Genomic DNA, 14,371 nt, shown 5'->3' with positions numbered 1-14,371 from the left:
TCACCACGTAAAGCCCCAAACTTGATGCACACACAACCTCTATATGACTATAAACAAAGGAATACCAACAAATATCACTACCCAAGGTCATGACCTCCATTGCTCTCCATAAAGCTTGATGAATGAGGCTCTCTGGACCTCTATGGATCCAGATCCAAAGCCTCATCACTAGCAAGGGACTATTTGGCCATCAAATCAACTCAACAAGGCCACAAGAAACCCTAAATCCAACTATACTCCACAAAATAGAAGATGAACCGAAATCATACCTCTAGATCGATGATCTAAGCTTCAAATCCGCAGAATAGCAACCTCCTTTGCTTCCTCTTGGCTAGAACCTCCCTCCTCTTTGCTAGACAACACACAAAGGTCAAGAAATGCCTCATTTCTCTCCCAAATCGCCAAAGCACTCTAGGGTTTCTCTCTATGGACTGTTGGGTACAAATGACGGCCATAAGGCCCTTTAAATAGGTCCCAAACCCGAGAAATTAGGGTTTCATTAAACAGCACGGACTCGCCGAGTCCAGATCCTGGACTCACCGAGTCCAATCAAATCCCGTGTCCAGAATCGCGATCCTACTTGGCGAGTTTGAGCTCCAACTCGCCGAGTCCCGTCTCAAAACACCAAAAATCAAAGCAATAAAGGATACCTGGAAATCCGGACTGTTACAATAACAAGAGCTATGCCCCACGTATTCAAAAAGATCAAGATTCCAATATCGGGGACCAATAATGCCATAAACTAAATTCCAAAAGTTAAGAACCAACACGATCAATCTTGGATGTTACACTGTTGCAGAGGCTCGCAGATGTGGTCCGCATACTACAAATATTTTGGCTTCAGAAAAATAAACAACACCTAAGACATGCTAAGGCATAAAGTTTCCAAATTTTTGTCTTAGAACCCTATAATGGTCGAGAGCTGAAATTTGGATCGAGTGGTTGAAAGGATTAAGTACTTAATGGCTTAAGGTGGCAAGCCGCTCAGTACGTTGAGCGTACCAAGGGAGTATGCAATGCGTACTGGCAAGCGATCAAGTACGCCAAGCGTACAAAGCGTACACCGATCTTACACCTCTCATTGGACTTTTGGAATTCGGTTGGGCCTTGGACCTTTGGTATTTAGGCCTACGGTTATGGTTTATAACCTATTTATGATTATGGTAATTTATGTATGTTCAGTGTGGGATCTTCCAATTTGGTAGCCGAGCAGTTAGTTATTTATCGGCAGACTGAGGTGAGTTTTCTCACTGTATCAATAGGTCGCAGGCACCTAGGCCAACCCATTATTTGTGATGCATAATGCTAGTCATAATTGTGATATGTGTGTGAAAGATAAGGATTTGGCCACTGAAAATTATATGAAAGACCAGGATGTGTTGAGATTTGTATGAAAGACCAGGGTCTGGCCCTTGGCAACTGTAAGGAAGACCGTGATTTGGCCCTCGGCAGGGAATTACTTGTAAGACTATGGTTTGACCCATACACTAATTTATTTATGTTTGGTATGTTGTACTTGGGGAAACTCACTAAGCTTTTGCTTACAGTTTGTATCTATGTTTTAAGGTACTTCCGGTACTAAGGGGAATGGTCCAATGTGATGGTACAACATTCTCCCCTCACTATTTTCTGAACTTATTGATATTGTTACTTTGATGATTTGACATTGTTATTATGTAATGGTTTTTGGAACAATTTAATGACTACAACTCTTGTTTAAAAATGAAAAAATTATCCTAGTTTTGGGGTTGTTACATGTTGCTACGTGGCTTTCCTGGTGTGTTGGTAGGTATCCTTCTGGGACTTCTTCTAATGAGCATCCGGGAAATCATGCCGCATAGAATAAGCAATCACTGGGTTAGAAAGCTATACTCGGTGATGGACCCCGATATTGCTCTCTGATGCCTAAGTTAGATGTCAGATAGGTAAATTGCTAAGAATTGCTTATTGTTCCATTCATAACCTACCTTGGTGCCATGTCTCTAAAGGTATTTATAGGCTTCCTTATAATTTAGGGTATAAGGTTTTACCAACTCTTTCTATAATGCCCGCGTTTCTAGATAAGCATTATCATAATGATGTAATAGTTAGGGTCAACAATTGTAACCTATTTTGAAGTAATGAAGATGAATTATTTGAGTACTATGTGATTTATGTGCAACATATGTGCTTATAACGATATAATAAAATAATAATAAAAATATGTGTCAAAATAGAATGAACATTTGACCCAAGATCCTTGAAGAAAGTTGAATTGGTCGTGACAAGGATTCCGGATATATAAAGAGCACTGAATCCGACTTATAACGAAGAAGTTATGACATGTCGAAGTTTTGTGGCAAAACCGACACGAAACCGAGAATCATAAAAAGTTAATATATGATAAAATACCTTTTAGCCTTAGTAATCTAAACAGAATTCGTAGTATACATTAAACCGAGAGTATGCATAAAAAGAACTTCCAAATCGGACTTCGCATGAGGAAGTTATGATTTTTCTAAGATTTAGCATAACAATGCACAACCCGAAAATTGAATTTTAGCTCGGTCGATTTTTAGCCAAAATAATCTAAATGAGAAATGAAGATATCATTAATAGGAGTTCAAAGATAAAAAGACTGTAAAAAACGGAGCTCATATGCGAAAGATATGGACGAAACTTAGTCCCTACTCTTCGAGCACGGCGAATTCGATATAGTTTTGTAAATCTGAGACATAATGAGAATTAGCCGACGGGGTCTAAATGAAAGTTGTAATACTCGTAAATACCAACGTGTGTATATAAAGAACGTCAAGAATAGAGCTTGTATGTTAAAGATATGGATGAAACTTAGTCATTATTCTTCGAGCGCGATAAATTCGATACAATTTTGTAAATCTGAGATAGAATGAGAATTAGCCGACGAGGTCTAAATGAAAGTTGTAGTACTCTTAAATACCAACACGTGGATATAAAGAACGTAGAAAACAGAGCTCGTACGTGGAAGATACAGATGAAACTTACTACCTACTCTATGATCAAACCCCTATAAATAAAGGATGAATTCTTCATATTTTCTTACACCATTCCTCTAAACTCTCTCTAGAATCCTTCTCTCTTTCTTTTTCAATTTCTCTTAGTTTTAAGGTGCGATAGAGAAACTCCGAGTTGTCAAAAAGTCGACGAAATAAGTTTTTAGAGTCGGAGTTCTGTTTGCATAATTTCCCAGTTTTCGTTAAAAACCCGGTAAGTTAAGCTACACTATTATGTTTTCAGTGTAACTTATATTTATAGTCATAAGTCATTATTATGAACCTATTAAACAATATATGCGCTAACTATTATTAAATATAAAGTGTTATTATAATATCTTTTAATTACTCGCGGTACGGGGAATCTGGTTTGAAGGGCCGCATAGAGTTGTTGGATTTCATAAGTGTTATAATGCCAAAATGGTCCTGCCCTAAGGTGTTTCATGTCTGGCCCCTGCCTGTACATTGTGGTTGAAAATTATTGTTTAACACTTATAAATTAATAACGCTCGTAAATAGTCGTGATAAATATTAGACTAAAATCCAGTGGTAATAATATTAGGTTTTGTCGAAGAAAAAGAAATTATTAGAAGCGAAGCGCTGCCCGAGTTGGGAATCATCATTTTAACAAGTGAGTGCATAGTTACTTTCATCTTACACATAGATATGAAGTATTTAATATAAATTACGTGCTATGTGTGCATATTATTTGTGTTCCTGATATCTATACTGGATGAACGATTTATACATGTTTTAAATGATTTAAACTATATATGTATTTTATATCTACGAATATGTTGGGTAGAACATGGGTAGATGAAATAGTTGATGTGTGATGAAATAAAATGATGAGAGGCCTCGACGTTTACGATGATCCAGTCATCTAGCAGAGTATAGATGACGACCACGAACTATTCTAGACAGTCTAGTGGAACGCTAGCAGGCTCGCAACCTATAGGTGTTTGTGAACGATGTGCTCACCGGTGTACTCCATCCCCCTCATGGTTGCCTTACATACATATATCGCTGAGGAATCCCCTTAGCAGTAGTGTCATTCCCGATGAAAATCCTTAGGCTAGGTCCCTTGAATTAGATGCTTTAGGGACAGAAAGTGAGGATAACGGGAATGGGTAATCGGGTTGATTCATGTGATGAAACTAATAAACTTAATTATTGTGGGTTGAAAACCCTATGTGCTCACCAGGCTCCCAAGCCTGACCCACTTAGTTTCTTGTATTACAGGTAGTGGCACAAGAGCATAAATTTGATAATCGGATGAGAGTTTATGGATTATAGGCCAATAGATATAAATAAATGTTGTAAGGCTTATGTTGTTTTAGTTTATGCTTTTGATCTGTATTGACAATGACATCCCGAGGTTTTAATATAATGAAATACATTTCTTCAAAAATGCTTTGATAAAATCTTTATCATATTTTTGGGAACAAACTCTGCAACACTTTCTTTAAAAAGTTACTCTAATTTTCAAATAAAGCATAAACAAATCGGTCTTTTCTGGCCGTGAAATTGGGCATGTCACACTTTCCTTATTACATGGATAAAAGGAAGCTACCTCATATGTATCATTTTCTTATTTTATTGCTTCTGATATTGTCTTTGCGTGAAATTATGGATATGTTACCTTTTATTTGTTGTGCTTTGATATTATCCCGTGAGTCTGATTTTGATCGAATGTCTTTTGTTAATATATAGGTTAGTATATGGTTGGATGGGTTCGGATAAACTTATGATGGGTTATACTTGTGTCTGGTAAGTATTTTCAAACTGTCTTGGTGGATCTAGGTCAATAATGGGCTTAATTGATTCAACAACCTGGGTAGACCATTACATACCTTCACTCATTTTTCCTTTTAGACTTTGATGTAGTAATTCCTTTACATATTAGGTTCATATCATGCAAAATAACTTCAGCAACAACTGTTTTAGGCTTTTAGCCCGAATACATGACTCGATAAAAAGATTTTATCCTTTCTTCTCTCTTGGTCCTTTTAATTTGCAATCTATCAAACTGAATATAAAAAACATTAGATTTTGATCATCAAAAAAGAAAAAATTGCACTAGGTCAATCCCTTTCCAACTTATACATGTAATCTCTTATGGAAATGGGTACTATACAACTCCCCTTCTTCCCTTTGCTATGTTTTTTTATAGGTTTGACCTCGGTTGCAAGTGGAAAACTGTAAATAACATCTATTGTATAAAAGCAAAGCAATAAATCACAAGGGAGAAAAAGGGGAAAACTGAAACTATTGAAGAAAAATCATATAGATGATGAAAGTTACCTGTTACCCTGTATAGTTCCTTCCAACTGTAAAAATTATGAACCAACATCAACTCATTGTTCCCTTCCAATTCATCATATCATTTATGAAAACCATACACATAGACTCCAAGTTATAGTTTTTTATAATAATACTAAAACTCCAACAAATTGAAAACGATACAGATGATGAAAGCTACTGTAACATCCAAAATTCAAGCCCGAAAATTTCATTTTTGAATTAATATGTTTAATAAACACTTTAACAAAACATTGTCGATAAAACAACACCTTACAAAATCATAATGTTGTGTCTCAAACCATGACATCAAAAGTAATGAAAATTAGAGTATAATCCCAGACACTCGATGCAGAAACCATGTGTGTGTGATGCGCTGCTACACCGCTGACTCCTTCCCCTTTGACGAAGAGGTACCTGAAACAAAAACCAAAACTATAAGCACAAAGCTTAGTGAGTTCCCCCATCATACCACATACCATAAAATATCATCGGTATCTTTCAACCGGTAACCATCATCGGTATCTTTCAACCGGTAATCATCATCGGTATCTTTCAACCGGTAACTGTCATCGGTATCTTTCAACCGGTAACTGGGGACTATTTCACCCTCTACCACTAGCATGCAACAACAGATGTAAGCATATAGTCAGTCATATCCAGTTACTGACCTACCCCTAGGTCCTAAGGACCACTATTAGGGAAGCTAATCCCTACTACACATATAACATGTCTTACAGTTAAATCTCATGACCAAAACACATAACTAGACCAAAATAATTATCACAAAGACAATCATCTTCTAAATACCCCTTTTTGGTGGGCCAACATTGTGGCCTTAGACCCACCCCTACTGGAAGGTAACTCACCTCAATGTCGTGTAGTGTTTAAATTATCCCCGGCGCACAAGTCGACTCCCCTTCGACTCCTCGATTCCTACACGACAACCTTCTTGTCAACACACAGCACGTGCAACCCTAAACAGGGTTAGTCCAAGTCCAGCCAAAGTCAACTTCAAGTTGACCTTTACTCGTCCTTATCCACGTCTCGACTCGTCGAGTTTGGCATTGACTCGACGAGTTGCTCTCTTATATGAACATCGCATGAAACTCATCTGACTCGCTGAGTTGTATGAACACTCATCGAGTCCACCTTCATTTGATGAACAAGTCATGTCCTCGACTCGCCGAGTTGCATGAACAACTCGTCGAGTTCATCTTCAATCTTAAGAAGATTACCTTGGACTCGCCGATTCTGTTCTAGTACTCGTCGACTCCTTTGAAATCCAGGTCTAAAATCACGTCCAATGCGTTGGATCACTCTTTCTGTCTGGTTACAACCCTTCTAACACTCAACTGAGTTCCTTTGACCTTCAACAGATATGGGACTCAAAATCTTGGACTCGTCGAGTCCCAGGAACGGACTCGCTGAGTCGGTCACGTCCACACTCTAAATCCTCGATTTCTGATGTACAACCTTTGATCAAAAGATAGATCCAAGCTTCTACAATCGATCTAGCACGTAAAGTTACAAAGTTTAAGTGCTTGGATGGGACTTTGAGCTCAAAAAGACATAAAAAAAGCCCTTATGATGCATGGGACCTTTCATGGGTGCAAAAGCAGTCCCCAACTGCCTTGCGACTCCCTTAATGACGTGATTTAGAAGCTCTAACCCCTAACCATGTTTGCAATCATGGTTGGCCATCAAAAATGGCTTATAAAAGCCCTAAATCTGCCTAAAAAGGGATCTAACAAATGAAAGAGCAAGGTTACAACTTTTTACCTTCAATGAACTATAGAAGGTGCATAAACTCAGGTTCCCTTGGTCTTTACTTGCTTCCTCAAGCTTTTCTCCTTACTTCTTAAGACCACAAGCACCAAAATCCACCAACCAGGCTTAGATTGCTTCAATAACGATTGGGGTTTCAATGAGAGGTGTTATGGGAGCATAAGGGACGTTGTGGCCGACATAACATTGTTTAAATAGGGTGCAAACCCTTGGATTAGGGTTTTTGTCCTGACAGGGTCTACTCGTCGAGTCCAGGACCCGACTCGTTGAGTCTATCACTTGAATCCCGCGTCCCGTCCCGCTTCTACTCAGCGAGTTGGTCCTTCTATTCGCCGAGTCCAAGGCCAAAAATGCAAAATAGTTAGAAAGAAATACGTACCAAGACCCAGATGCTACAAATCTCCCCCACTTATTTTAGACTTCGTCCTCGAAGTCTGCTGCTCGTTCCTGAAACAGCTCTGGGTAATGCTCCATCATCTCATCCACCGGCTCCCAAGTCCATTCCGAGCCCTTCCGGTGTTGCCATTGCACCTTCATGAGCTCCACCCTCTTGTTCCTCAACTCCATCGACTTCCGGTCGAGGATTGCCACAGGCTGCTCGATGTAATTCAGGATGTCATCAACCTAAATGTCCTCCAAGGGCACTACTGCTGAGTCATCCACCAGGCACTTCTGTAGCTGAGAAACATGGAAAGTGGTGTGTATCTGACAGAGTCCGGCTGGCAGATCCAGCCTATATGCCACCTTGCCCACCCGGGCTATAACCCTGAATGGTCCAATATACCTGGGGCCCAATTTGCCCCGTTTCCTGAATCGGATAACACCCTTCCATGGCGACACCTTTAGGAGAACCGTATCCCCGACCTGGAACTCCAGGTCTGATCGGCGCTTATTGGCATAGCTTTTTTGCCGACTCTGAGCAGTCTGAAGCCCGCTCCCGACCTGCTGAATTGTTTCTGTCGTATTGAGCACTACATCGGTGCTCCCCATGACCCTCTGGCCAACCTCGCCCCAGCATATTGGGGTCCTACACTTCCTCTCATATAGCATCTCTAAGGGAGGACGATCGATAGTCGCGTGGTAGCTGTTGTTGTAGGAGAACTCAGCCAACGGAAGGTAAGTATCCCAACTACATCCAAAATCTAACACACACGCCCGCAACATATCCTCCAGAGTCTGGATGGTCCGCTCGCTCTGGCCATCCGTCTGCGGGTGAAAGGCGGTGCTGAAATGTAGACGAGTACCCAACTCGTCGTGGAATTTCTTCCGAAACCTGGAAGTGAACCGAACATCTCTGTCCGAAATCACCGACACCGACACCCCGTGCTGCACCACCGCCTCCCTGATATAGATGTCGGCCAACTTTTCGGCTGAAATACTCTCCTGAATCGAAATAAAGTGGGCGCTCTTGGTCAACCGCTCGACGATGACCCAAATCGAATCCATTCCCCGCGCGGTCCTAAGAAGTTTTGTGATAAAATCCATTGTAATGTCTTCCCATTTCCAAAGTGGGATATCCAACGGCTGCATCTTTCTGTGAGGTCTCTGATGCTCGGCCTTGACCTTCCTGCAGGTCAAACACCGCTCCACGTACCATGCCACATCCCGCTTCATACAGGGCCACCAATAGTCTAGACGAAGATCCCTATACATCTTCGTCGCCCCAGGATGAATGGAGAATTGGGATTTGTGCACCTCCTCCATCAGAACCTGGCGCACACCCCCGTGGTACGGCACCCACACCCTATAGTGTAGTGTATGTAGTCCTCGGCTGTCATAGTCGAAGGAGGAAACCTGCCCCACTATCCACTCGCTCTTCCGATGTTCCTCCTTCATGGCCTCCCGCTGGGCCTCCCGAATCCGCTCGAAAAGTGGAGTCACCACTGTCATCCTCAGACAGATATCCCTGATCGGCGCTGCCTTGCGGCTGAGCGCGTCAGCCACCACATTGGCCTTCCCCGGATGGTAAAGGATCTCACAATCGTAATCCTTCACCACGTCCAACCACTGACGTTGCCTCATGTTCAGATTCTGCTGGTCCACGAGGTACCTAAAACTCTTGTGGTCCGTGAAGATGGTGTTGGAATAGTGTCTAAGGCTGCAACTATATTAGGCAAGTATTTGACCCGTTTGTGCATGGTCCTTTTGGGTTGCCTTCACCATAGCAATTTGATAGGATGATTTATTAAAAGAGAGTAAATATTATTAGTATATTATGAGAATAATATAAAGAATAATATATTGTTATTTGATTAATATAAGTCATAGAATTAATTGGAATTAATTTGGTGACTTAAAGAGATTAATTAAATAAGAGGGTATAAACTGTCAATTGTTTGATAGTTAAACTTTAGACTATAAATCCATATTGATATGCATTGGACGGATTCTAGAAGCTAAGGATTGCTTCAAATCGTCCAAGGAGTTATCTAAGGAATGGATTTGGATAGCCTTAAGAGAAGATTATCCAATTAGGGTTTAGGTTGTAACCCTTAAGGAGTCTACAAGTATATATAGACCCTATGGCATAAGGAAATCAAAAACTTAATCAAAAGCATAGAAACCCTGGCCGATTTCCTCCCCTCTCCTCTCTCCTAAATCATCCTCCTTGCTAGTTGGTGTTTGTAAGCCATTAGAGGAGTGACAATTGTGACTCTAGAAGCTCCAAGACAACAAGATCAACAAGGAATTCAAAGGTATGATTCTAGATCTGTTTCAATATTGTTATTACACCTAAATAGTCATTAGAAGTCTTGGATTCAAAGCATGTTTAATTAGAAAGCCTAGATCCAAGCATTAGGGTTTTGCATGCGCACATAGGAAAGTTCTTATGGCCAAAACCCATCAGATGGTACACCGGACCCCATAGAGGTAATGCCGCCAAATCTTGAGGGCGAATACAACAGCCCCCAACTCCAAATCATGCGTCAGGTAATTCGTATCGTGAGGCTTCAGCTGCCTTGAAGCGTAAGCAATGACGTGCCCTCTTTGCATCAATATTGCGCCCAAACCCGAGATAGACGCATCACAATATACAATAAAATCCTCCATGCCCTCTGACAGGGCTAAGATCGGCGCTTTGCACAATCTCTACCTCAATGTCTCAAATGCAGCTTGTTGCTTAGGCCCCCAACAGAAGACCATGGCCTTCCTTGTCAGCCTGTTCAGGGGCACGACTATCTTGGAGAAATCCTGAATGAATCTCCGATAGTAACCTGCCAGTCACAGGAAGCTCCGAATCTCAGATGGAGACCTCGGGACCTCCCACCTCATCACGACCTCTACCTTGTCCGGATCTACCGAAATCCCGTTCTGGTTGACAAGGTGCCCAAGAAACTGCACCTCGCGCAACCAGAACTCACACTTGGAGAACTTAGCATATAAGCTCTCCCTCCTCAAAGTACTCAAAACCTCCTGTAAGTGGTCCTCATGCTGCTCTCGTGTCTTGGAATAGACCAAGATGTCATCGATGAAAACTATCACAGACCGATCCAACATCGGTCTGCACACACGGTTCATGAGATCCATGAATGCGGCAGGAGCATTGGTGAGCCCGAAAGGCATCATCACAAAGTCATAGTGACCATAACGTGTCCGAAAGGCAGTCTTCTACACACCCTCCTCTCTGACCCTCATCTGGTGGTATCCTGAACGCAGATCAATCTTGGAGAACCAAGATGCTCCCTGTAGCTGGTCAAAGAGATTATCGATCTGCGAGAGTGGGTAATGGTTCTTCACCGTCACCTTGTTTAGCTCCCGATAATCTATACACACCCGATGCGACCCGTCCTTCTTCTTCACAAACAGAATCGGGGCTCCCCGGGTTAAACTGCTTGGTCTAATGAACCCCTTGTCTAACAGCTCCTGCAGCTATGTAGACAGCTCTTGCATCTCAAGAGGAGCCAACTGATACGGTGTCTTGGCTATCGGAGCCGCACCAGGGAATAGGTCGATCCTGAATTCAACCTTTCTCTCCAGAGGTATCCTAGGCAACTCCTCGGGGAATACGACCGTAAACTCTCGCACCACGGGCACATCGCCCACCGTCGCCTTTCCCGCCTCCCGGGTACTCATAACATAGGCGACATAACCTGCGCAACCCTGCTGGAGGTAGCGCCTAGCCCTCACTGCCGAACATAAGGTTGGTCCTTGTTGTGGCCTTTCACCGTGAACCACCAGCTCTCCTCCACTAGGGATCCTGATCCTCACTGACTGCTGCGTGCAGTCGATCACTGCCCCATTGGGGCTCAGCCAATCCATACCAATAATAACCTTGTTCCCCCGCAAATGTATGGGAACCAAGTCCACCAGGTAACGTTCCTCAAACAGCCGCAAAACACAATCTCGGTAGACCTCTGACACTCGCACAGACCGGTCGTCCGTAGTCTCGACCTCTAGAGGGCAATCCAACGTGCCCGAAGGCTTAGGAAACTTCTTGCTAAGCGCAAGAGAGACAAGAGATCGGGTGGCACCCGAATCAAACAACACCTGAACTGGGATACAGTTCACATGGAACGATCCGAAGCAAGGCACATAATATATCAGAATCACAGCGGCATAACATAAAAGCATAAATAAGAAATCATACCTGTCACCACATCGTGTGTAGCGCGTGCCTCCTCGGATGTCAGTTGAAAATCTCGGCTCCGAACCACTGGAGCCTCCGACTTGACTCTCCAGCCATCCACAACCCGTGCTGTCGCTGGAGTCAGCGCCACTGTTGGCGCCGCTACTTCTGTCAATCTAGGGCAATTGGCCATTTTATGGCCCCTCTGATTGCAATGAAAGCAAATCAGGTCTGATGTATGAATGACAGGAGTAGGGGCAGTACAATCTCTGCCAAAATGCCCAACCTTGCCACACTTATAGCAGCCTGATCCTGGTCCAGTGCAGCAAGCCCCCTCATGTGACCAACTGCATTTCCCACAGCTGTCCCGTCCTGACTGGCCTTTCGGCCTACCATCAGATCCCTTGGGCTTCTTCCCCGAAGCCCCCATCGTCTGCCCCTCCTCTGCCTTCCTCTTCCGGATGTGCTCCAGATCAATCTCCCTCTCCCTAGCGCTGGCGATCATGGAATCCAGGGTAGGGCAAGCTAAAAAACTGACATGCTTCTGGATGGCAGCTCGTAGCATGTCATGGTAGTGGGTCCTCTTCATGTCCTCATCACCCGCATACTGGGGCACCAACAAAGCCCTCTCCCAGAACTTGGCGGTGATCTCTGCCATAGTCTCCGTAGTCTGTATCATATCCAAGAACTCTATGGCTAGCTGCTGAAGCTCCATAGCTGGTGCGAACTCGGCCTTGAACCGGGCCACAAAATCTGACCACGTCATAGCCTTAATGGTTGGGGCTCCCAACGTGTCACCAATCAACTCCCACCAATCTCTGGATTGGTCCCTCAAACATCCTGCAGCGAAACTGACCTTCAACCCTTCCGGGCAGAAGCTACTCAGCTGCGCAGACTCGATGTCTGCGATCCATCTCCTAGCGGCAATGGGGTCCTTCACCCGATGGAAATCCGGCGCACCACTCCCTCTGAAGTCCTTAAAGGACAGTGTGTGCGTGCTCGTCTGGCCAGATGCCAAAACACTCCTGAACGATCGGAGGTGATCCTCCATCAGGTCAATTACCCCCTCCTTGATCGACCCGAAGATAACCGGTGTCGCATCAAGGATACCTCTCGTGATCTCGGACGCGATGAACTCGCGTAATCCATCATCCACAAGCTCGGATCCTGCACCCGAACTGCATAAGCGGACGAATAGCAGTAATATATACCAGACCCTTATTACCTCCGTAGAAGTCACATTCTGGGGATGCTCGGCTTCTACCCAGGGCAGAAGGTGGAGAAGGCTAGGCCGTAGCTACTATACTAGGATAAAAGTATGACCTCTTTAAGATCTGGGATAGATCTTTTCGATGATATCCATGGCCCACCCTCAAAATGGCCAAGGCTTTATAATCGGGTATAACTCGGAAGCCGGCTTGTGCTGGATTCCTGCATACCTCTGGCAGGCATCGCAGCTCTTAGCATGTGCTATGTAATCTGCAAGGACCGTAGGCCAGTAGTGTCCATGTCTCCGGATCTCTCGAATTTCCCTCAGCGCGCTCGATCTACCTATCTTTCTGAGTTTGATTGGTTTTTGCTCCAGCTGACCTTTCCATTTAATCACTGACAAAACCTACCTTTCCATTTTTCTTACCCTATGAGCTTTCAGCAAAGGACAGATTTCTTGGTCCATTGACATCGATCAACGAAATAGACCTCCTTCTTTCACTTTTGTCATTGTCTTCCAATTGAAATAGCCCCATTAAGTGAGTGTTCCGCGAGAAAAGAGAGGCTGACATCTTTTCTTATCTATCTATTTTCGTAAATGAAGAAGATAAGTGAGAGCTTACTGACTGCATCTTCTAAGAAGGGCTTGGAAGAAGAAATAGAATCTCCTTTCTTTTTCGAGAAAAGGTCCCATCCTTCAATATCATGATTGGGTCGACCAGGCCAGATCATGAGTGAAATATCATGATCGGGTCGACTAGGCCAGATCATGAGTGAATAGAAAATAGAAAATGTACATAGCAGTTCCAGCTGAAATACTTGGAATAATTCTACCACTTCTACTAGGAGTAGCCTTTTTAGTGCTAGCTGAACGTAAAGTAATGGCTTTTGTGCAACGTCGAAAGGGTCCTGATGTAGTGGGATCATTTGGATTGTTACAACCTCTAGCAGATGGTTTTAAATTGATTATAAAAGAACCTATTTCACCAAGTAGTGCAAATTTCTCCCTTTTTAGAATGGCTCCAGTGGCTACATTTATGTTAAGTCTGGTCACTCGGGGCGTTGTACCTTTTGATTATTGTATGGTATTGTCAGATCCGAACATAGGGCTACTTTATTTGTTTGCCATATCTTCGCTAGGTGTTTATGGAATTATTATAGCAGGTCGGTCTAGTAATTAGGGGGCGGCCGTTCGGTCACCTATGATACTAGGAACAATAGGTTAATTACTACTCTGACCCAAAAGGGTGTAACCTTTAGTTGGGGAGAAAATCAAGAAACAACGTTCCAAACGCTGAAGCGGGCCTTGTGTAGTGCACCGATCCTGTCTCTCCCTGAAGGGACAGAGGATTTCATGGTGTACTGTGATGCTTCTAATCAAGGGCTTGGATGTGTTCTTATGCAAAGAGGAAAGGTTATATCCTATGCCTCAAGACAACTAAAGACACATGAAGTCAACTATACAACACATGACCTTGAACTAGGAGCAGTGGTG

At 43.2% G+C, this 14,371-nt stretch overlaps 1 protein-coding gene across 1 annotated transcript; it reads left to right on the top strand.

Annotated features, from left to right (window-relative positions):
* Positions 1 to 13,383: 13,383 nt before the first annotated feature.
* Positions 13,384 to 14,096, top strand: LOC122196256 (NADH-ubiquinone oxidoreductase chain 1). The gene has a single exon (XM_042898677.2). It carries the CDS (start codon positions 13,668 to 13,670, stop codon positions 14,055 to 14,057), a length of 390 nt encoding a protein of 129 aa, XP_042754611.2. The 5' UTR covers positions 13,384 to 13,667; the 3' UTR covers positions 14,058 to 14,096.
* The last annotated feature ends 275 nt before the right edge of the window (positions 14,097 to 14,371 follow it).

This window comes from Lactuca sativa, chromosome 9 (genome assembly GCF_002870075.4).
Source record: "Lactuca sativa cultivar Salinas chromosome 9, Lsat_Salinas_v11, whole genome shotgun sequence".
NCBI classification, from domain to species: domain Eukaryota; kingdom Viridiplantae; phylum Streptophyta; class Magnoliopsida; order Asterales; family Asteraceae; genus Lactuca; species Lactuca sativa.
This window is presented reverse-complemented; position numbering and strand designations above follow the sequence as displayed.